A 21,552-nucleotide genomic window follows, 5' to 3' on the forward strand; every position below is an offset into this window, starting at 1 on the left:
AGCAATTAGTTGAAATGCTGGGGGCTAAAGAAGTAGGTGCTCTCAGCACACTGCCAAACTCCAAGGCTAAAAGCCAGCCCAAGCGGGCGGTCTTGTAGGCCCTAATGAATGGGGAAGAGGGGGATTTGCATACCTGTATGTGCGTGCATTTGGAGCTGTGTGCAGATAGGGCTCCAATTGGGGGTGGGGGAGAGGGTGATGGCAGGAGGGGAGAAGAATTGGATTCTGTTTATCTAAGAAACCCCACCATGAATATCCCAGAAACGTAAGCATTTCTAATGGTTCAGTAGGAAAAACACAAGTCTAGCGAAACAGAAATCTCTTGCTCAAAGTGGGTCAGCATTACATCCTTCGGAAAGCTTAGAAATAGTAGCCATTGACCAGGAATAATTTATGTTGTTCAGTAGGGAAGAAATATTGCTCTCCCCACCCCACCCCGCCCCATTACTGCACTAATGTAATATGCACATGGAAGTTGGCTGGACACAAACGCTGAATGACACAGTAAACTTTTATACTCACAAGGCTACTGTGATAGACGGGTGGGGGGAAGATAGGATGGTTTGGAAAATCTGAGTGAATAAATGAAAAGTCCTTTGTTTAATTACTGGCCGACCTTTTGTGCCCATCTGTGTTGTGTTGGTTATTGTTAACATGTATAATTAAAGTCCTCAGATGTTTGATCCTTACATTTTGTATAATAACCCTGCAAGGTCAATATTGAAAATTCTATTTAGCAGACTCAAAACAAAATTTTTAAAACAAACACACTTCAGAAATGTTATCACATCATATAAATGGCAGAAAAAGAAATTGTTTCCGGAACAATCTATGTTAATATTGACTCTCTAGTAACATTATGTGAGACTACACAGGGTTGGGGCATATGCCGTTTCCCTAGTGTCTCGAAGAACCAGTACTGACTCAGAGAAAGAAGGGCGTGTGTGAAGAAATGGCATCATTGAGTACATTAGCATGCATTAATGTACCACGGAAGTAAAACAGCTCAGTGCTGGCTCAGGGCTGGTCTGAGGCCTTTCTGGTACCGGAAAGTGTTCCACCCTCAGGGGCACTGAGGAGTTAATAAATACGTTGTAGGTAGGTTTGTAAAACCTCACCTTCCTGTGTGTTCCCCACCCATGACCGTAACTGTCCCGTTTCCTGAAGGACACAGGGCTGAAATGTCCCGGTGACTCCAACACACATCTCCTAACAAGCAAGATCCATGATAAGTTAAAAGCATTTCAAGGGCCTGCCTTGTGTTGTTACCTCAGGTCTTGCTAGAATAACATGACATTTATAAAAATGCAACCCACTGGATATTTGGCAAACCTTGGGAATGAAGAATATGTCCACTTAAGAGCCAATACCCCCAGGCTGTCAGAAACTCTCCAGCCAGGGCTTCTTTTAAAAACATTACCTATATTTTTAAATTCCGCAGTCTAGGAAGTAAAGAAAAAGGCTCTGAGAGGTGAAGATAATGTCTGTTTATTCCCAAGTCTACGATTTCCTGAACGGAATAAACTTAAACCATACGTTAGAATCGAAGCAAGGTCCCCTCACGGAGCAGGGGACAACGCATCTCAACACACTCCCAGTCTTGGGAGGGTCACCTCCACCCTCATCCGTCACCATCCAATTCCCACCCCCCTGTCTGATGAAAGGGGGATTTATAGATTGTCAGATATTGGCCAAATAATGTTCCCCTTCACTCACTCTCCCACCTGAGACCATAGGAAACACCACCTCTGGAAGGGCAAGTCCCGCTGAAGGCACATGGACAAGGGTGAGCAGTCATCCAGGAGTTCTCCTAAGCAAAGAGGATTTGCCAGCTTCTCCCTGAGGTCCAGGCTCTGAAAGGCCAACTGTGGTGTGTTTGAGTTTCCACCAGGCCCGGTGCTGGCTGCCGCTCCTTCTGTAGGAGCCCCAATGGCCTGGCGGCCTATAAACATCTCACCCTCGTGCCGAGCCCAGCTCCCCGGCAGTACTTCTTGGAGCCCAGAATATGCTCTTTGAAAGTCACAGGCTGAGTGTGATCCAGAACTCGGAGCGTAGCTGACCCCTCTCGATTCCAGGCCAGTGACTGCTCTAAAACAACACGCGCATTCACGGGGGTAGAACAAGGGTGGGAAGAAATGCCCGGACTCTCCTTACCGTGTGCCACCCAGCCATGTTTACATTGATCGCAAGTCCTCAGGTTAATCTTCCCCGGCTGGAAACACTCGCACGTGCAGTTGACCAGCGTGCAGCGGATGGCCTGGAAAACAGAGCAGGAGGCGCAGGGTCAGCATCCAGTCCAGTGGACTTTACAGGGTTTTTTTTTCTCCACCGTTTCAATAAACAATACCCGCTTCCATTTTTTGGAAGCTATACGCTTGGACAAGCCTGGAGACTTTTAAATGTCCATGCCATCTAAACTAAGTCTCTCTCTCTCTCTCTCTCTCTCTCTCTCTCTCTCTCTCTCTCTCTCTCTCTCTCTCTCTCTCTCTCACACACACACACACACACACACACACACAGCAACAAAATCCATTTACTAATATAATTATTTATGTCATTTCTACGTAAGCGTTCAATTAGAAATGCAGACCCAGCGGAACAAGAAGAAAGGCTCTCATGGACTACAGGAAGCTGGATTTGTCGCACCAGGCAGCTAAGAAAAATAAAAACACATTGCTGCTAATACACATTGCCCATTTAAGTTTATCCACTCGGCATTATGCTCCCCACCCCCACAAAAGCATCCATTCTAATGCAATATTCAATGAAATGCTGGTGAACGCATTCTGCAAATGAAAGAGGTGGCATACAAACGTCATGTTAGAATGTAATTGTCCTTCCCCTGGATTTCATTGAACTAATGTATTTATCTTTTCAGAAATATTGGGGAAGACAGTTCCATTGACCCAAAGACCCAGACTATTGTTATTTATTGTTATTTTCAATGTCTTTGGGTTTTCCCCCTCAATATCTGATTCTATTTGCAAAAGTATAAAAACTATCTCCTTTTATTTGAAGAGTGATACATGAAAATCAATGTAAGTTTCCCTTTTTGCATCTTATGTGGTACAGAAAAGGCATTAATGTTCACATTTTCTGGCTGGGAGAGTACAACTGCATTTAAAAAAAATTGGAGGGGTGGGGGAGGAAAACCACACTAAAAATCTTTACAAGTACTTTAACAATTACCTCACTAGTTTATAAGGTGAATTCTCAGAAAATTAGCATAAATGTAGCATAACTTTTTATGTATGAAAATCTATGCTTCACAATTGTGCTAGGGCTGACCTACGGTCTGAGGCGGTAGTTAATAAATTCACTTCATGCATTTAGTTCGCATTTGCATGGAAATTCTGAAGACGGAGGGACTTAGTCCGATCATTCACAAATTAGCAATCTACCGTAACCCCTTGAACTGCCAGGAAAAGATCTCCATACAGACATGGGCGCAACCTACAATTATAGCTTTGGGGATCAGGAGCCAGGTAGTACCCGCACTGTAGATCTGTGCCTGGGCCCACTTGTAGTTCTCATCAGCAATCACCCTAAGGAGGTGCTTTAGCTTTGGAGAACCGTGTGGGCCAACATCCTCACCTCGGAGGGAATGGACCAGAGAGGCTCTTCGAGTTCCCTGTCACTTGAATCAGGCCTAGGAGCCTTCTTTACCACTCTTTAATTTTAAATTTAAGTCCCACCAGCTTCGGGTGTTCTCAGTCTCACCCCTGTATCTTTTGCTCTTCACCCCCTCCCCTAATTTGTTCTTCGGTTACTTCTAGGGAAACACTCAACTGTATCAACTGCCGAATGGTTCAGGGTCTCCCTCCCAATGTCCTAAGCATAATTATGTAAAACGTTCCTGTATCTCTAAGTGATTAAGGGAACTCATAATGAGATAAGGATACCAGAAGATATGCTGACTGAAGCACGAATAATAAGTACATGGAGATGATAAGAAGAGCTAGGGCTTCCAAAAGTTATTATTTCCATTTTAATAGTTTATTGACTGAGCAATATATCAGATCTTCTCAGGTAATCAGTTCTTTAAATGAAGGGCCCATTCATTTCTTAATGAATTCTTAATTCAAGTGGACTATGACAAAAACAAGTAGAGCAAACAACGTTTCTATTAAATGACGAGGTGCTTTGTAAACTTTAACATCCACACAGATTTACGTTATCCAAGCACACACATTATTTTTAAAATAATGACTAACACATTCAAATATAAATATGGTAGCTGTGCTAACATTAACTGTACAATAATCAAGGCTCCCGGGAATGCAAATGGAAGCCCACCCGCTTTATTGAAGAGGGATGACCTTTCAAAGACCATATTTTCACAAAAACATCATATATAGGCATACTTTACATCATTCACATGATAATATCAAATAACGTTACATAAATTGCCTGAGTTTATATTGTACTTAAAACAGAATCTTACCACCTTTATTCAAAGCTATTTTCAAAGACCAGAAGAAATTGAGACTACAGATGTGCTTTGTTTTATGTATATTTATTTGTTCTCTGGTTGAATCATTCATTCACCTGCTCTACAAAGTAGTTTATATTCTAATATTTACCTCTTCCTAAACAACATTATGCATCCGGTACACTTGGAAATGATGGCTTTCAGATCACTCCTTTTTACAACTTCCACTCTAAACATCCAAACATTGGAACACCTCAAGTCCTTTTGTATATAAACACGTAAGTATTGGAATATCAATTTTGTATTTCTATGAATTCCAGAAGGTCTATTTTGTTTTAAATTCAGATTTACACGGACTACAACGGTTCCTTATGGGAATTATATGTATTTCAACAATATGGCCTAAATAAATATTTTGAGTAAGACACTATTGTGGCTTCAAAGGAAGTTTTATTCTAAATAATGTTTTTGAAACTGCATAAAACGTTGACATGGTATTTATTCACAACAAAACAAAATCAACGTGATCACTTGCCAACTCACCCACACTCCCCCAAAATTAATTATCATAAAACTCTCAAAGCCAGTATTACGCCTCAAAATGGTCCATGTTTGACAGGAAGACTGTTGGGAAGAGCAGAAAGCAGCATGTTTGCACTTCAGGAAGTGTACTCACCACTCTCTTCATTGGACAAGTGTTGGAGGACCGCCCACTCTCTGCTGACTACTCCCAACACCCACCTGGCTGTGACTACTCTGTTCTCTGAGCAACAAGCATAAAAACTCATAGAGCAGAGGCTTAAGAAATCGGATTTATGCTAACTCTGAGAGAAGTACTACGTAAAATGAAAAGAAGGCGTGTCATCGGGGAGGTAGAGAGTTTCTCCGAAGCTGCTCACGAGATCAGTAGTGAGAGCAGCAGGCACACACCAGGAGGAGACACTGGGTGCTCACAGTGCTATACCTTTGTAGGCCGAGACCACTGAGCTCCAAGAGTTCATCCTTCCGCACAAGAGTGTGGCTAACAGGGGCTCTCAACTCCTCAGGACTTCTTTCCATCAGTAGACATAGGTATTGATGCAGGTCTTTCTTAAGAGCCAAGTAGTAGAAAGCAAACTTTTGCATATGGTGCTAAATCTGTATATAAGGCCGCCATGTGTACATCGAATTAACAACAATGCAACTTAAAAGCAGTAATTATCCCTCCTGCTTACCATCACCAGGGGTTTCTTGGAAGAGACATCCATAGCCCCACGGCTCCCTGCATTTCCAGTTCCTTGCCATCACGTACATTTTAACTTCACAATCTGGGTTCTGCTGACGCACTTCCCTGAAATTCTCCTCCCAAAGTCAATGCACCCCTGACATCTGGGGGCTTTTGGAGTCTCCCTGTCCCTTCCAGCACCCGATGCAGCATGCAGCAGATTCTCGTTCCAGCCTGGAGACGGACTGTCCTAGCTGGGGACCAACTTCACTCTCCCCCCACACTGTCAACAAGTACAGGTGTTCCCCACACCTGCCTGCTCATTCATTTCCCTAAGTTCATGTCCTCCCACAGTCTCAAGCATTATCAGCACCCAAACCTCGACTTTGGATTCGGGCACTGGTTACATGATAGAAAATAAGTGGCAGAAGCCCAGTATTCAAAATCCTCACAGCCCAAGATGTGTGGGTAACAGGTTTCCAGGCAAGACCTTGAAGCCCAAGGCCTACAAAAATATCAGAAGCACTAGATTTCCCTATTTATTTCTCTCACGTTCCCTCTCCCAAAGCCTAGAGTTTCCATTTATTTTTAAAAATAAAGGATCCCATGTTATTAGAAATAGCTAGATTTACTAAGTATTTTAGCATTTCCAGACACGGTTGAGTACAAGCCCGTAGGTCCCCTTCATTCATGGGCAGCATCGTCATCTTAATTTCACAAATAAGGCAAGTGGGGTATAGAAAACTGGAATGCAAGCTTAACTCCCTAGCACAGTGAAGACACATCCAGGATCAAGTCCGAGTCTGTGCTGAGTTCTTGACCTTCTCACTGGGAATCTTGAATTATAACTTCATCCACCGTTAGGCAGTCATGGGGGACAGATTCATCAGCCACATTCTGCTTTCCTCCCCAAAACAGTTTATGTAGAAATGATTGGTGGTAGACCAGAACCTTCTGAGCTGTAGAGTTTACACCAAGTGATGTTCAGAAGTAGATACTCCTTTCTTGCTACTACATCTTAGTCTGGAAGCTCTGCTGAAAACTGCTTAGCATCATGGGAACATGCAAGCCTGTAGTGACAGATGCGGGGTGGTTGCACCAGAGATTCACTGGTTTGGCATCAAACACTGGGTTCAGTCTCCTTCCTGGCGCGAATTCTACCACTCACCTATTGATTTGCCCTAGAAGGCCCATAAAGTCATCGATATCTGCTAACATCACACACCTCAACAAAGAGCAGCTGTCCTGACCATCACATTAGGACTGGGTTAATTAAATGCTCAACAAGTATGATCAGCCAATGATGTTGTAAGTATACAAATGGCTCTTGCCAGAAAGAAGGATTCCTCACCCCTAACCGGGAGGACAACTCCTGGAGGCACGGCATTTGCTCTCCTCCTCTAAGCTCCACTGTAGGCAGTGGGACGCTAACCGGGTCAAAAGCACCAGCTGCCCCCACGGAGAGGCGATGCTGGCTGCTTCCGGAGAAACAGACCGTCTCAGAAACACTGTATAGATGTGGCCACTATGAATCAGAACGTATGGATACAAGTAGGGGGGCCCAGTCTTCATGGGTGCAGCTCCGTCCCTCACATTTTACCTCACTGGACCTTCCCACATGCAAAGTTTCCAGCCTCCACTGGGCTGTTACTTCGTGTTTAAAATTCATATTCCAACTCAAGTATCGATTCTACACCTGAAGGCATTTCCCCCTCATCTCCTTCAGGGCAAGACCCCACCAATCCCTGTATCTCAATAAATCTTTTAGTAATAGCTCTTACCCAGGCTGTGGACAATGCCCTTGGCTGGGTGATGACTTGATTAGGGTGGGTTCTTCTCCTTTAGAATTTAAACTCACAGAGGGTGGGGGGGGGCACATCTGTTCAGATTACAATGCAGAGCTCAGCCCATTCTTACACAGGGTGGCCCCGTCTGTATCGGATTAGGTGTGCTCCCTAGAATCTTCACTGGCTTGTTTTTTTCAAAGTAGATCACACCAAGCTTTTCTTCCCAGGGGCCTCTAGGTGGGCGCCAACACCCTCCGAGTGAGCAACTGGTAATAGTTAACCCTTTACATACCCAAGGACTCCTTTACAATATATAATGGCAAATAACAGATGCTCAGAAATCATTTAAGGGAACAAATGAGTCTACAAACCATTGTAATAAACAAATTATTTAAGTTAATATTTAATCATTTCCTCATCTATAAAAGGTGAATAATACTATCACAAGAATGAAAAATGAATAAAGATAATAAATATAAACCGTATGTCACTGAGTGACAATAAGAAGTCACAGAAATGAGTCATTTATGCCCTCAGGAAAAGGCCCCTCTATTTCCCTCCCCCCAGCTGCAAACACTACTTTTTTAGTACATTGCAGTGTAGCACATAGTTGGCCTTAGTGAGTAACAAAGGATACAGCAACAAAGTATCTATCCTGTAACCCCGATGATGGGCACTCCAAAACTACCTCATTGCCCTCAAGTCAGTTCCAACACATGGGCATCCTACCAAGACAGGGGAGAACCGCCCGTGTGGGTGTCCAAGACCGTAACGCATCTTTCCCTTGACGGTGAGTACCGCAAGCATTAGGCTTTCCATTTTAATGGTTGTTTGTGTGTTACACGGCTTTTAAATGATATGGTGGGCAGGAAGTCAAGTTTCCCCATTGCTGATTCGTCTATTTTCTGTAACTACAGAAAAAGGAAGAAAGCATGCAATTAAAATGAGACAATTATTAATATTCCTGCTTAACTATACTCCACGGTACATAAAATAGAGTAACTCGGAGGAAAAAAATTTGTTATCAAGAATCTGTTTCACTTTAATATGTGAATGGGGAGCACTGTTCAAGGTCATGGTGACCTTGAACCTGAAGTCTTCTTCCTTTGTTGCAATCACGACAGGTGACGTGAGCTGTCAGTACATGCAAACGAAACACCCATCCATCTTTCCATCAAGCGCCACTTCTTGGAAAAGCACATACTGATTATACCTCACAAAAGGCATGTCTCTGTTGGTGTGTGCCATCTTGTCAATTCCAACGGAGAGTGGCCCTCTGGGACAGTAGGGCTGTAGCCAATTGCCAGGCCTTTTCTCCTACAGGACACTTTCAACATAGTGACTTTAGGTCCACAGCCCAACACGTAACCATGGTGCCACCAGATCTCCTTACAAGATCGATACAAACAGCTAATACGTCCTATTAGCTGTTTTCATATGGAAACAATCAATAGTCACCCCACAACAATAACAACAGGCAAAAAAAAGGTAACAATGAAACAAAAAATCCCTGTTCCACAGTAGCAGTCACAGTAAGAGACCAAGAGAGAATCAACAAAAAAATCTGCTAAAATGAAACGGATTTCATCCCTAGGTTTAACCACCCACTCTGTAACCATCTAAACAAAAAGCCCTTTTCCCAGGGAGCTTTCTTCACGTCTTCCCTAACCCTGGCAAATTTCAGACCTAAAACTACAAATCCGCCTTAAACCCACATGCTTCTTACTTGGTTTGGAGGAGGATATCACATTATGAAATTTTACTTGAACTATTTTTCAATGTTTAAAAGTTTGGGTGCATGACCTACATTCAAACCAAACTATAGATAAATCTAGTCATTAAAATAGCATCCATTCTACCACATCAGTCTCTATATAAATTTGTATAGCATGATCTAGGTGTATAAATTAATACCTGTAATGATGATCAGTAATCTTCTGCTTTGAAATTGGCAAATAGTCTATGAAAGTAGTCCATACTAGAATGAACTAAAAAAACTCACTGCCATCGAGTCATGCAGACTCCAGGCATCCCTGTAAGACAGGGTGGAACTGCCCCTGTGGGTTTCTGACACTAACTCTTCACACGAGCAGAAAGAGTGGCTCGTGGTTTAGAACTGTGGACTGCAGCCCACACACATAACCACTAAGCCACGGGGTATGCATGCATACAATGTGTTTGTATAATTACCTGTTATTATTTCATCATGTATCTGTTATTCACTTCTGAATGCACACACAGATACCAGCAGTAAAGTATGCATCATTATCGAAAGTCAAAATACAGATTTTACTGGGTAGGAAAATTGTTCTCTACAGACTTCTATCTTCAAAAAGGGGGGTGTGTGATGATGGTGATGGTAACTGTACCAGGAGTGTTACCGAAAATCCCGTGGGCCACTTGCTGTAGGGCGATTCTAACTTAGGGCCACCCAATGCATGTGAGAGGAGAACTTTATCATCAGGGGACCTCCTGCTCCTGGTTTTAGAAGCAGATTGCCAACCGTCACTTCCAAGGACCCTCTGCGGGAGCACAAGCCCTTTGGAAAATCATGCAACACCCATTTAACGGGCTATCAAGACAAAAAACGTGCACCTTACCGTGGTGTTAAAATAAGTAAGACCCTTACTTGCTGCTGTTGCTGTCAGGTGCCATTGGGCCATTGAAAGCTCATCATGGCCTGTGTGGCAGGGCAGACCTGCCGGAAAGGTTTCCCAGGGGCCTTCTCAGGCGCCGGCCATCGGCTCTTTCCCTCCCAACGAGGGAGTGGGTGGAGCTCGAACCACCGGCATCGCACTATTAGCCAAGAGCTGAGCCAATGCGACACCAGGGCTCCTTGAAAACTTCATGAAATGTGCAATGTCAGATTCATTTTTATTTATCAAATTATCTTACTGTCATCTAGAGAAAGGAAAATGTGATTTAAGATTGAAAAGTTTCTTATACCCAAATACTATGAAATTTCTTGGTTGTCTTTTCAACATAAAACCCATTGTGAGGCCTTGTGATGGACTGTGTTACAGGATCTGCAAGCCCCAGGTCAGTCCAGACTCACTACCGGTGGCAGTAACCATACAGGAAGGGCAAAATGACCGGTAATTCATAAATGTCCAAACTTCAACAAACCATCATGAGAGAAAACTTACTGCTAAGTCTGTAGGCCCGACTAACCAGAACAATATGCCAGTCTCATAATAAACACAAGAAAATTAATTGAAATAAAGATTCGTTGGGAAAAGGTGGCCCTTAAACACCATTTACAGCTAAAAATCGAAAGATTTAAAACCTCATCTTGAGCTTCTCTTAAAAGACAATATTCCACTGCAACACCTGCTTTCTTTTATTGGTGTTAATCCATTTAATTCTCAACGTATCAGTTCCTGGGGGGCATACTACAGTACACTGTCTGACTTCCACTCCGTCAACTGCAATACACAAGTGCTGAGTGAATAAATGAAGAGCAACAAAGATATTTCACTGTTGCTTACATTTGATAATCTGTTTGACTACAAAGAGATTAACATCAAATATGCCTGGCCAACAATTGACAGCTATTAACGTACGACCATTTTTGATTCAGGAAATGAATGGCCAATCTGAGGAAAAATAAAGCCTCTTGGTTAGGAATTCAGAATACTTTTATCAAGATATCAACAAACACCTCCGACACGTCACAGAAAGTGGAAAACCATGAATTCTTGTCACAAATACAAATGAAAACATTCCTCAATTTAATTACTTCAGCAAAAGCAAAGAAACAAATTGCAGTCTGCGAGAGTGGAGCGAAGAGCAGAAACAATCCACTTCAGGGGAGTTTCTGTTTCTATGTGCACGTGAACGTCCCCAGCACTGCGGCCTACCCAAGCACACCCAGGGAAAGGGGCTGCTGGGCACAGAGCCTCATTCGTTTCTGCAGACATGGATCCAGTAAGTATCTCTCCTCATTACCTTAGGACTACAACCGACCATAAATCAACATGAGGAAGACCCCCTTTAAATAATTTAGGAGTTCAGAGTAAAAATCAACAGCGGGATAGAGCCAATTATATAAAGAAAATACCCTCGCTTCTAAGGCATCGAGCATATGCAAGAGGCAGGCTTCAGCGCACGTGCGGGTCTTTCAATTAAATCAGGCCTATGGCAATACGAGCTATTTTGTTAGGTGATTAGTAATATTAGAGACACAGGAAATGAAAAGGCGTCTCAATTTGGGAAGAAACACTTTATTTTCTCACCTAACAGCCAACAAGTAAGATGGTGCTCTCTTTATTGTCTGCGCTGCATATGAATTTTATAGGCATTACCAAAAGAGGAAATGCTCCATTAATAAACCTATTGCCTACGTGAAAACAAGGACATGGCATGAAAATCAACCAAATTTTCACAAATCAACTCCGTTTGCGTTGACACTACATGTTCCTTTCTATGAAGAGCCTGAACCTACGTGCTATTCTCTAAAGCCGAGCAATGCTCATCTCTTTCACCTTAGTGTTGAACCAGCAATTTTTAAATTCCATTGATACACATTTTATTCATTTCCACTAATGCACTTTGAAAGGTGGCAATGTGATTACATTTTGCTGTGGCATTCATGAAAACAATGGCTAATATACTATGATGGGGGCAACATTAATAAGGAAGGGATTTATTATGAAACGCAGGAAGACTTGTAAATCTTTCAAGCACTTTTACAAAGACACTACTAACTCAAAAAGCAGGAAACAGCACAAGATAAAGCCAAAGTCCTGATATTTTCAGAAGCAATTTCAGTCTTGAGGAAAAGGATCAGCTTGCATGAGGTTGCTACACTTACGTGACCAAGCACAAAGACGTAGGAGAAGCCCAAGCTGTGTCCCAAGTTCATTGTCATCAAGTCGATTCTGCTCACAGTGGCCCCAGATAGAGTTTCAAAGGCTGTAAATATTTATGGGAGCAGTCCACCACACCTTTCCAGTCGTCTGGTGGATTTGAACAGCCAGTCTCATAGCCCATTGTCTAACCCAACACACCACAAGGGCCCCCCCTTAGGCTTGTCTGAAGTTGTGCTAGTGAATGACACCCCTCTTAGTCAGAGATGTCTCCCCTGCCCACGCAGCTTTAAGTGAGCAAATCCCTCTGAATCTTTCTTCTCTCTAACTGGCATCCCTGTACCTTATGTCACATGCCCAAGGACAGCAATCAAAACCTTTACTGGGCAAGAGCTTAAGGTGAGCGACCATCTAGCGAAACTGACTCCTGGATGTTTGTTGATAGAACTTACCTCCCCCCTCCCCCATCCCCCGTGAAGCAATCAGGGAAAGGGTTGTTGCCTTTCTGAATTTATTATTTCAAGCAACAACTCTGTCCAGGCCACATGAGGTGAGCAGGTCCAAGAACCCCAGGTCTGCAGAGTGCTAGGACGCCTGCTTGAAACTCCAAGCAGATAATCAAATTTAATCATCAAAATCCCTGAAATTAGAGATTTTCGCCGCAGCAGCAAAGGAAGCTCTGCTACGTCCTTAAATTAAATGACCATGGCTAGTAATCCGAGGCTCTTTCTACTCTGCCAGGGTATCAGAGGCATGGAGCTGAATAGTCCCTCCTGCTTCCCTGATCCTCTGTGAGATTTCCTGGGATTCTGGCCTCCCCTCTCCCATTTCCAGTCCTAATGGCAGATGTGGAGGAAGCTACATAAAAGGAGGAAAGGATGGGTGAAGATTTAAGCAACTTGAAAAAAGGCAGGGAAACTGCTAAGTAAGCTGTTAACAATTGATACCAGAATTTTCTATAAAAGAAACCTGGTGTGGTGAAATGTTAGATAAGTGAGTTACACAGGCAGCTTGAGGAATCTACAGATTCTGTAAATGGCTGCAGTAAAAATGGCACAATCTGAAGAGCAGGAGACAAGGAAGTCCCAGGAACGTTTGTGTGTTTTTGTTTTGTTTTTTTAATAGCATCTCACTTCTACCTGTCTTGGGATTTCCAAGCTGCCTATCAGTAGCACTCCCTCAGCAGAAATGTTAATTCCTTCCATTGTACCCATAAGTGCGCATCCTAATTCTGCCTGATTATGGAAGAGTATGTTTCTTTGCCCAAGAGCGGACACCACCTCAGGAATCATACTAGTTGCAAATAATGATAATGAGATGATGGAGCGTCTACATGCCCCTTATACGTTATTTATGTTAGGTCACAGGCTCCCCAGGGTTCTGTGCTGAGACCCGGACTGCCTTCATTAGAGCTTCAGTTACATCACTGAAGGCGCAACTTGATTTGACCAGTGGCTAGAGTCACTGAATTTTTTAAGTGAAACCTCTCAAGGTTTGCTTTCTCTGTTTGTTTTAAAGACACACATACCGTGTAATCATTTCTTCTAAAAAGTAGTTTTCCCCCTTAAATGCCAGAGACTAAATTCAGATGCACAGAGAAAGCCCACACATTTCTCTAGACTCTATACTGACCTGGGGGTAAAAATGTACCCTCAGGGGCTGAAAAACACTCCTCCCTTTATTCCCTTAAGGATTCCTTGCTGTATCAAAGGCAAAGGGACCCTTCTGGATGGAGAAAGATGGCGAAGGGCAGACCATGGAGCTGTTAACAAACACTTCGGCATCACTGAGCAAGCCGAGAACTGAGAAGGGGTCTCGGTAACTGAGCTAACTCTCAAAAATTAGGAAATAAATAGCCTCGTGGGGAAAAAGCAGGGGTTGGGTGTCTTCCAGAACAATGTTAATGTCATACTGGGCATGTGGACTGGGTTCACGAGAGTGTCAGCTGAATCAACATAATGGGCTATAACAGCTTCGAAGCAGCTAATATGGTCCATTGGGTCAATAATCCGTGAACTAAGAAGGATTTCCTTGATAGACTACAAATGGCTCATAAGAACTCAAGAATCACTCCATCAGATCAAAAATCCAATCTTCATGTGGTGCCTTTCTACAAATTAGCCCAGACTAAGTAATGGCTCAGAAGGACTTCAAGGTCGATCAGTTAAAAATTCACTTTTTAAAGGAGAGGGTAGGAGAATTAAATGACACTTTTTTAATATACATATGGTTGGAAGAACCACGCTATTTAAGAAGAAAACGACAACTTCAAAAGGAAAGCTAATGCACAGAGGCTTTTCGGATTTAAAACATTTTGAACATTTCCCTATAGGCACGTGGACCTAGGACTCGAACCAAAACACACACAAATATCAGCTATCTCCACATTGCAGTCCTGCAAATGGCAAAGTGCTATTTCTGGGTTAACCAAATGTATAGGTGAAAATGTACATCTCATGTTTCCTTCTCCGTGTGGCTGGTATTTGGTGAGCCTGAGGAGTGAGACCAGCAGAGACATTGGTGACAGGATGTGAATAAAGGCCACTCTTTTAAGGGAAATCACAAAAGGTGAGCAGGAAAAACCACCAGAGGTTTTCAGTGTGGGAGAGAGAGGAGAGGGCCCACTCCCTGGCCAAGCTGACATGCTTAGTGCTAAGAGATAACTGCAATCCTGCCCTTTTCTGGTAACTGCCGAGAAGCAGAAGGCCGGATCCTGTGTTTGTGAATCGCATTACACATGCACACCAGGTGATAGCGGCTGCAGATTAATTTTTTTAAACTTAAGCCTTTCTAGGTGAATAATTGTATTTACCAAGTTCATGGCAACAAAGAAACAGCCGAGAAAACAGCACCCAACATATACCAGGCTGTAATTAGAATTCTTAAGCAGAAAGGATTCCGCGGCAGGAAAAGAAAATGTGATCCATCACCTCCCTCTCAAAATGCGAGGAGCCCCGCTTCATCTTAAGGACCACAAGAAGGATGCATTCCTTTCTCTTTCTCAACACTGAGTACAATAATAGATGCTTTTACATCAAAGTGTCTTAGCTACTGACATAAGCTCGGTCCTCTTAACGTTTACTCAAGGGAAGAAAAATCCCAATAATTCTGAAATAGACAGATAAAAGTTTCTCTCTGTAGCTATGGCCACGTATTATGTTATATGTAACTGCTTATTTTTAAAAAGAGCCTTATTGGCGCGCTCTGAAGGATTTTCTTTTATACATAGCTTTATCCTATAATTTTGTCCCTGTTGGGCACGCTGCCTAAATTTAAACACAAACAGTCAAGCAATGAAGAAACATTAACACATTTACTGTGAACAAAAACTCCCAGTTGTACAGTGAAATTTTAATACATTTCAACTTATCTCTTTTACTAATGGGGAGAGTACAAACCCTGCAGGAATTCGCTCTGCAAACTGGTAATTACAGTAGACTCCCTTTTTTTATAATGCATACGTAGAGTCAGACACACAAAAAACCCTGGCTGCCCTTTTGATGTAGGTTACAATAGGAGCGTTTTTTTAGAATCATGAAAATCTACAGCAATTCTAAAGGAAGGCGTTATGTTTATGGAAGAGCGTCGGTTAGCTCTGTACACGGACACACACACACACACACACACACTCACAGTTAGATATTTGCTTTACTTGTTAGAAAGCACAAGGCTTCGTCAGCATTGAGTTTTGTGTCATTTTCTCTATAATCTTAAGTGTACAGAATAAATCCACTCCCTTTGTATAAATCTAGGTGTGATGTTAAGTATCACAAGTTGTCTACCACATTCTGTGCATTAATTTTCTTATATTGTTTCTTCTAAGGTGGGGGGCATGTTAAATCCATACTTTGCAGTTTGATGAAATCATCATTAAATAATTAGAGACTTCAAATCACTAATTTGTCTCTCACTATAGGCATGTGTACTACATCCCAAACTATAGAGACCCTATGTTCCTAGCTTCAGAGAACAAGAATCATTTCCTGTAAATATTAATATCACTAGTAACAGATCACTGACAGATATGGAAAACTGTTACCAGTCACATTATTTCCTACACACTGCTATACTCACCTATCAAATGCTTGGTTCTATAACAACTTTCTGAGAAACTGAAATTTGCTAAACTGCTAACAAGATATCAAAGCCTAATTTATATTAAACTTACCTTTCTAAGTTTTGGCATGATAATACTTAACTGAAAAGCTAATAAACCTTTTTAAGTAGATATAACTTCTGTAGAATTTCAACTTCAAATGATAAAGTGGCAAAAAAGTCTCGTCTAGGGCTAGTATCTAAACACCCCAGAAGTAAGTGACCCACAATGGAAACTGCGAGATTATCATTAAACATACAACAGTCATTCACTGCTGGAAGATGTGAAGCGGTTGCACAGAAAATGACTGCCTGATCCCCCACCTTCAGATAAAAGTGAAACAAGAGGTGGATATTCTCAGCCACCTGGGCTGTGCCAGAACCAAGTCACCATTACAGGAAAGAGACAGTCCATCCGTCCTAGAATAAGTGCCTTCCTCCAAGGCCACCTGCCCACCTCCTCTTCAAAACAAGAGTACATCCGGACCCTGTATTATGGGGAAGAATACTTTCCCCTCCAACATCACTCTGGGCTCCCAAAGGTTACTTCCACAGCAGAAACACAATAAACAGATGAGAAAGCACCGTGGCTGTCCACGCTCCTCCAGGGGTCCGAGTAGCCCACAGGGTATCCATGGCTGACTTCTCAAGAGTAGATGACCAGGCCTTCCTCCAAGAAGCCTTTGGGTAGACTAGAACCTCTAACTTCTCAGCTACCATTTGAACTACTACTCAATTGTTCGGCCAAGGCACATATACACACCACGAATCTGCCAATGAAACGACTGACTTCTCTCATTCGTTAAAAGTCAGAGAAAATATGTGTTTTTTTCTATTAAAGTTTTCCTTAAAATCAATTTCTTCATTATCCCTTTTCTCTGTGGCTCAAGTATTATTTTAACTATCAAATAAGTTGTGACTTTAAGGTGATGTCAGCAAATAAACCAAGAACGTGACACAGAAGCACACCACAGACACATGTAAACTTTACCCTCTGAAACCTCCACACACAACTTTCTAAACACGAATGAGGATTAATGAACAGCATCTCTGAAATGTATGTTGCCTAATCACAGACAGAGCATCCATGGCCTCATCCCTAAGCACCTATGCCTCCTAACTGAATTTTGAAAACAAAGTCAGTAAGGATATGAGCCCAATGCTGAACACATTCACATCATGTGATCTGGAGGGTTGAAAGCATGATGGCATGTGCTATAGTGATTTTAACTCTTTTAGGATCAAAAGCAAAGACGTTGTTGTTAGGTGCCATGGAGTCGATTCTGACACACGGCACCCATGCACAACAGAAGAACACACTGTTCTGACCTGGGCCATCGAACCATTGCTGCGGCCACTGTGTCCATCTACCTCTACTTTTCCAGACAGGCCAAATTTCTCCAGGGACTGTTCTCTCCTGACAACATGTCTAAAGGATGTAAGGCCAAGTCTTGTCATCCTTGCCTCGAAGGAACACTCTAAACCATACTTCTTTCAAGACCGCTTGGGGTGTCCTTGTAAGCTGTCCATGGTACTTTCAATATTCTTCATCAGCACCATAATTGAAATGTCTCGATTCTTCTTTGGTCTTTCCTATTGAATGCCCAACTTTCACATGCACGTGAAGCAATCGAAAATGCCAAGGTTTGGGTCAAGCACACCTAAGTCCTCCAAGTAACAATACTCTAAACAAGTCTTGTAGAGCAAATTTACCTAGTAGTTGTCATTTGATCTTGACCACGCTTCCATGAGCAATGATTGTGGATCCAAGCAAGACAAAATCCTTGCCACCTTCCACCTTGTCTCCATTGACCTTGATGGTACCTGTCAGTCCATTTGTAAGAAGTTGGGTCCTTCTTTACATTGGGTCTTAATCCATATTAAAGGTGGCGGTCTTTGACCTTCATCTACAGTGCTTCAAGTCCTCACTTTCAGCAAGCAAGGTTGTGTCATCTGCATATTGTTAATGAGCCTTCCTCCGATCCTGATGCCACAATCTTCTTCAAATAAGCCAGCTGTTCTTATGATCTGCTCAGCATACAGATTGAGTAAGAAATAGAAATTCAGTATTCCATTTTCTTTGTCTCCAGGCCCAGAGAAAGCTGCGAAAGCAGACAGAGCAGCCCTGTGAAGCAAAGCACACCCCTTCTAGTGCCTTCTCCAAATGAAGGGGTTCCTGGGCCATTCTTTCAGGAACGGTAAAGAGTAGTTTGGGGAGTAGGTTTGAATTCCCTGTCGGGACCGATAAAACCCTGCCAATCTGCTTCCCAAGGCTTTAAAAGGAATTAACTGAATAGACTATGAAAGAAGTGTGGCTGATAGCTAGTTAATACATAAAAATTAAGCAATATATTAAGGTTACGTTCAAAGCTCACGTGTCTTTTTGTTTGACGATTTAGGAGTATTTCTGTATGTTGTACAGCTCCCATCTCATCCAGATGAATTTCACGTATATATTATTATTGTTTTGTCCTGTGAATGACCATATGCATGCAAGCCAACTCTGCCTGTCCATGAAGAGGGATGCAGGGGGGAGGGAGCAACCAACACATCATTCATCTTTCAGAAGGCACGCATAGGAGAAGCCCACACCTAGAGTGCATTGTGTATTTCAAATAATTCAGAGGGGGGAAAGTTTCCTTCAAGTCAGTTCTGACTTATGGACAAGAGGGACCACTGTATGGATGACCACAGAGATCGCTGCTATGTGAGAAACCTGACATCCGTGTCAGACCAGGGAAGAAACTGAAACCCCAGAGAACCAGGTGTCTTCCCACACAGCATTGCGTTGTTTTGTAAGATGGCGGCGGCTTCCCACACTATTTGGGCAATTAGTATGTTCCACTTGGGTGAACCGTAAACCGATCAGGGCCCCAGAAAGCACAATTCAGCATGATTTTCACCGAAATGTCATCTGAACATCCACAGGGCTGGCAGTGAGCATGTTTTAATATTTTATGTTTGATCATACGCAGGAAATGGAAGGCTATTATTTTAATTGTAAAATATATTACCTGCGTTCAAGTTGTTCAACACCAAAGCACAGCTGCCAGACGGTGTGTTTCAGCTAAAAGTGGGAATGCTAGAATTGGAAGTATTTGCAACAGTAGTTTCTTTTGACTCCTGGTCTACTGGCAAATTCAGCTATATTGTGCCTTAATTAGAGGTGATTTAACACTTTGCAGTTAGGCTACACTAACATGCAGCTATTAATATTCTAGCTGCCAAAATACAATTTTAAATACTTATCTCTATGACAATTATTTCAAAGTCTATGTATCAATTAATTAACATCATTTTTGTTTGCCTTTTTCTGAGGGAGGAGGCGATGAACTGAGTTGCCTGGCTTTAAGCGCTAGTGGCGGGCATGGTTGGAACCTCTGGTACCCTGAGGAGAATGACGTGATAGCACTAGGTCAGCAAAGAAAGCGAGTTTGTGTGAGATGCGAGTAGATCTGAGCGGGTTTGTGTACGATGCAAGCAGATCTGACCTCTGTGCACCCGGGTGTCAAAATACGTTACCTTTACTTCGGAAAAAAAGAAGAACGACCACCATCACCCAAACCAGGAGCTTGATCTGTCGATTCTGACTCATAGCAGCCCCACAGGACACAGCAGAAGTGCCCCCCGGGGCACCCGGGCTGTAAATCTATGTGGCAGAATGCCACAGCTTCCTCCAGCAGAATGGCTGGTGGGCCCTAATCGGTGACCTTTCGCTCTGCAGCTGGGGCCATAACCACTGTACCCCCCCCCACCCCCGTCTCCCTATAAATAGATTCGAGAAATGTCAAATGTGTGCTCATAGAGCCTCACATGGGATACACTTTCTACCTGGAAAACAGGATTAGAGGAAACCGTGAGGGTCCATTTCTTCTTAGTCAAACATTTCTGATGGTGCAAGGCAACCAGGAGTTTCTATGCTGAAGATAAGACTTATCAATCCTCTGAGAGAACAAAGCTTCACGCAGCAAACTCATCTTTTTGAGCTGTGAACCAAATGCTTTCGCAGCTTAAAAGTAAAGCACGCACACGGGGCAGGGACCTTTTTTTCCTTAACTATAAAAATGTAGAAACACGACGTAGATGATCTGAATCCCTATGGCACTTTTTAAAAGCACAGGCGCACAGCCTCGCTTTCTAGAATTCACTTTCAAATGCATGACCTCCCATATGGGGCTGTAACCTCATAGACTGTGCACCCTCCGTGGCTTATTAGAGGAGTCCTGGTGATTAAGGGTTCAGCAGCTAACTGAAAAGTGGGTGGTTCGAACCCACCAGCAGCTTTTGGGGGATAAAAAAGCCAACGTTGAGGTCCACAAAGGCTACAAAACACAATGTGGGCAGTTCTATTCTTCCCTGCAGGGTCGCTGTGATCAGATTCCAATGGAGCATAAACAAGAGAAGTAAGGGATGCCTGGCTGCCTGAGTCTGTAATTGTTAAAACTATTGTGATACTTCTGTCAGAGGCGTGGAGCCATGACAAGAAGGCCACATGACAGACATAAATGCGAGAAGATGCACTAGGTAATGGGCTTCAGGAGGGAAGGGAAATCCTGAGCTTTTTCCACATCCCTGTGGACTGGCAGGGGGAAGTGAGCAGTTTCCTGAGGAAGCCTCCTGAGTATTTCCTGCATTAGAAAGGAGAGCCTCACATGGGGAACTGCAGCTCAAGCCCAGGGTTGAAGCAAGATCCCCTGCCCATGCTGCTGAGCCTGAAACTGATGGGAGAGGGAAGAGGAAGCTAGGGAGGACCAGCGCATGTGTACCTAAATGGGCTATCCATTTTCATTTTAAATGGATGCATGGAAGAAACATGAATGATTAATATGACTAATCAATCCCCTTAGTCTGTAATTCCCTTCCTCCCTACTGCCAACCCTCACCAATTTTTCAATGTGCATTTCAGAGTAGAGTTTGTCTACTACTGGAAAGAACAGTAATCACACTTTGCTATCAAGAAAAGCAGGGTAGTATCTGTAAATTCCAAAGGAGAATGTATATGATATATAAAGTACATGCCCAATAAGGTTCCTTTCCTCCTCTGAACTCTCTCCCGTATACGTACACATCAAAGTAAGAGAGCCAAAAGGAGCTATCAAGTTTTGATGTAGTAAGACTTTTTAAATTCTAAGAGACAGGTGCTAATCAGCTTTCCTCTTTTGAGCCATTTTGCAAACTACTTGTAGCAATGGAATAACCTCACTCCTGGGCCCTTATGAATCCGCA

General features: G+C 42.8%; 1 protein-coding gene across 15 annotated transcripts in view; it reads right to left on the bottom strand.

Moving 5' to 3' along the window:
• The window catches only part of BNC2 (basonuclin zinc finger protein 2), a 460,115-nt gene that overhangs the window by 175,492 nt on the left and 263,071 nt on the right, over positions 1–21,552 (bottom strand). For all 15 annotated transcript variants that reach the window (XM_075559954.1, XM_075559949.1, XM_075559947.1 and 12 more), the window contains one exon: positions 2,155–2,257. In XM_075559954.1, the coding sequence (XP_075416069.1) occupies positions 2,155–2,257 (103 nt within the window). The remainder of the gene's footprint in view (positions 1–2,154; positions 2,258–21,552) is intronic.

The sequence above is a fragment of the Tenrec ecaudatus genome, chromosome 10 (assembly GCF_050624435.1).
Source record: "Tenrec ecaudatus isolate mTenEca1 chromosome 10, mTenEca1.hap1, whole genome shotgun sequence".
In the NCBI taxonomy this organism is placed as follows: Eukaryota; Metazoa; Chordata; class Mammalia; order Afrosoricida; family Tenrecidae; genus Tenrec; species Tenrec ecaudatus.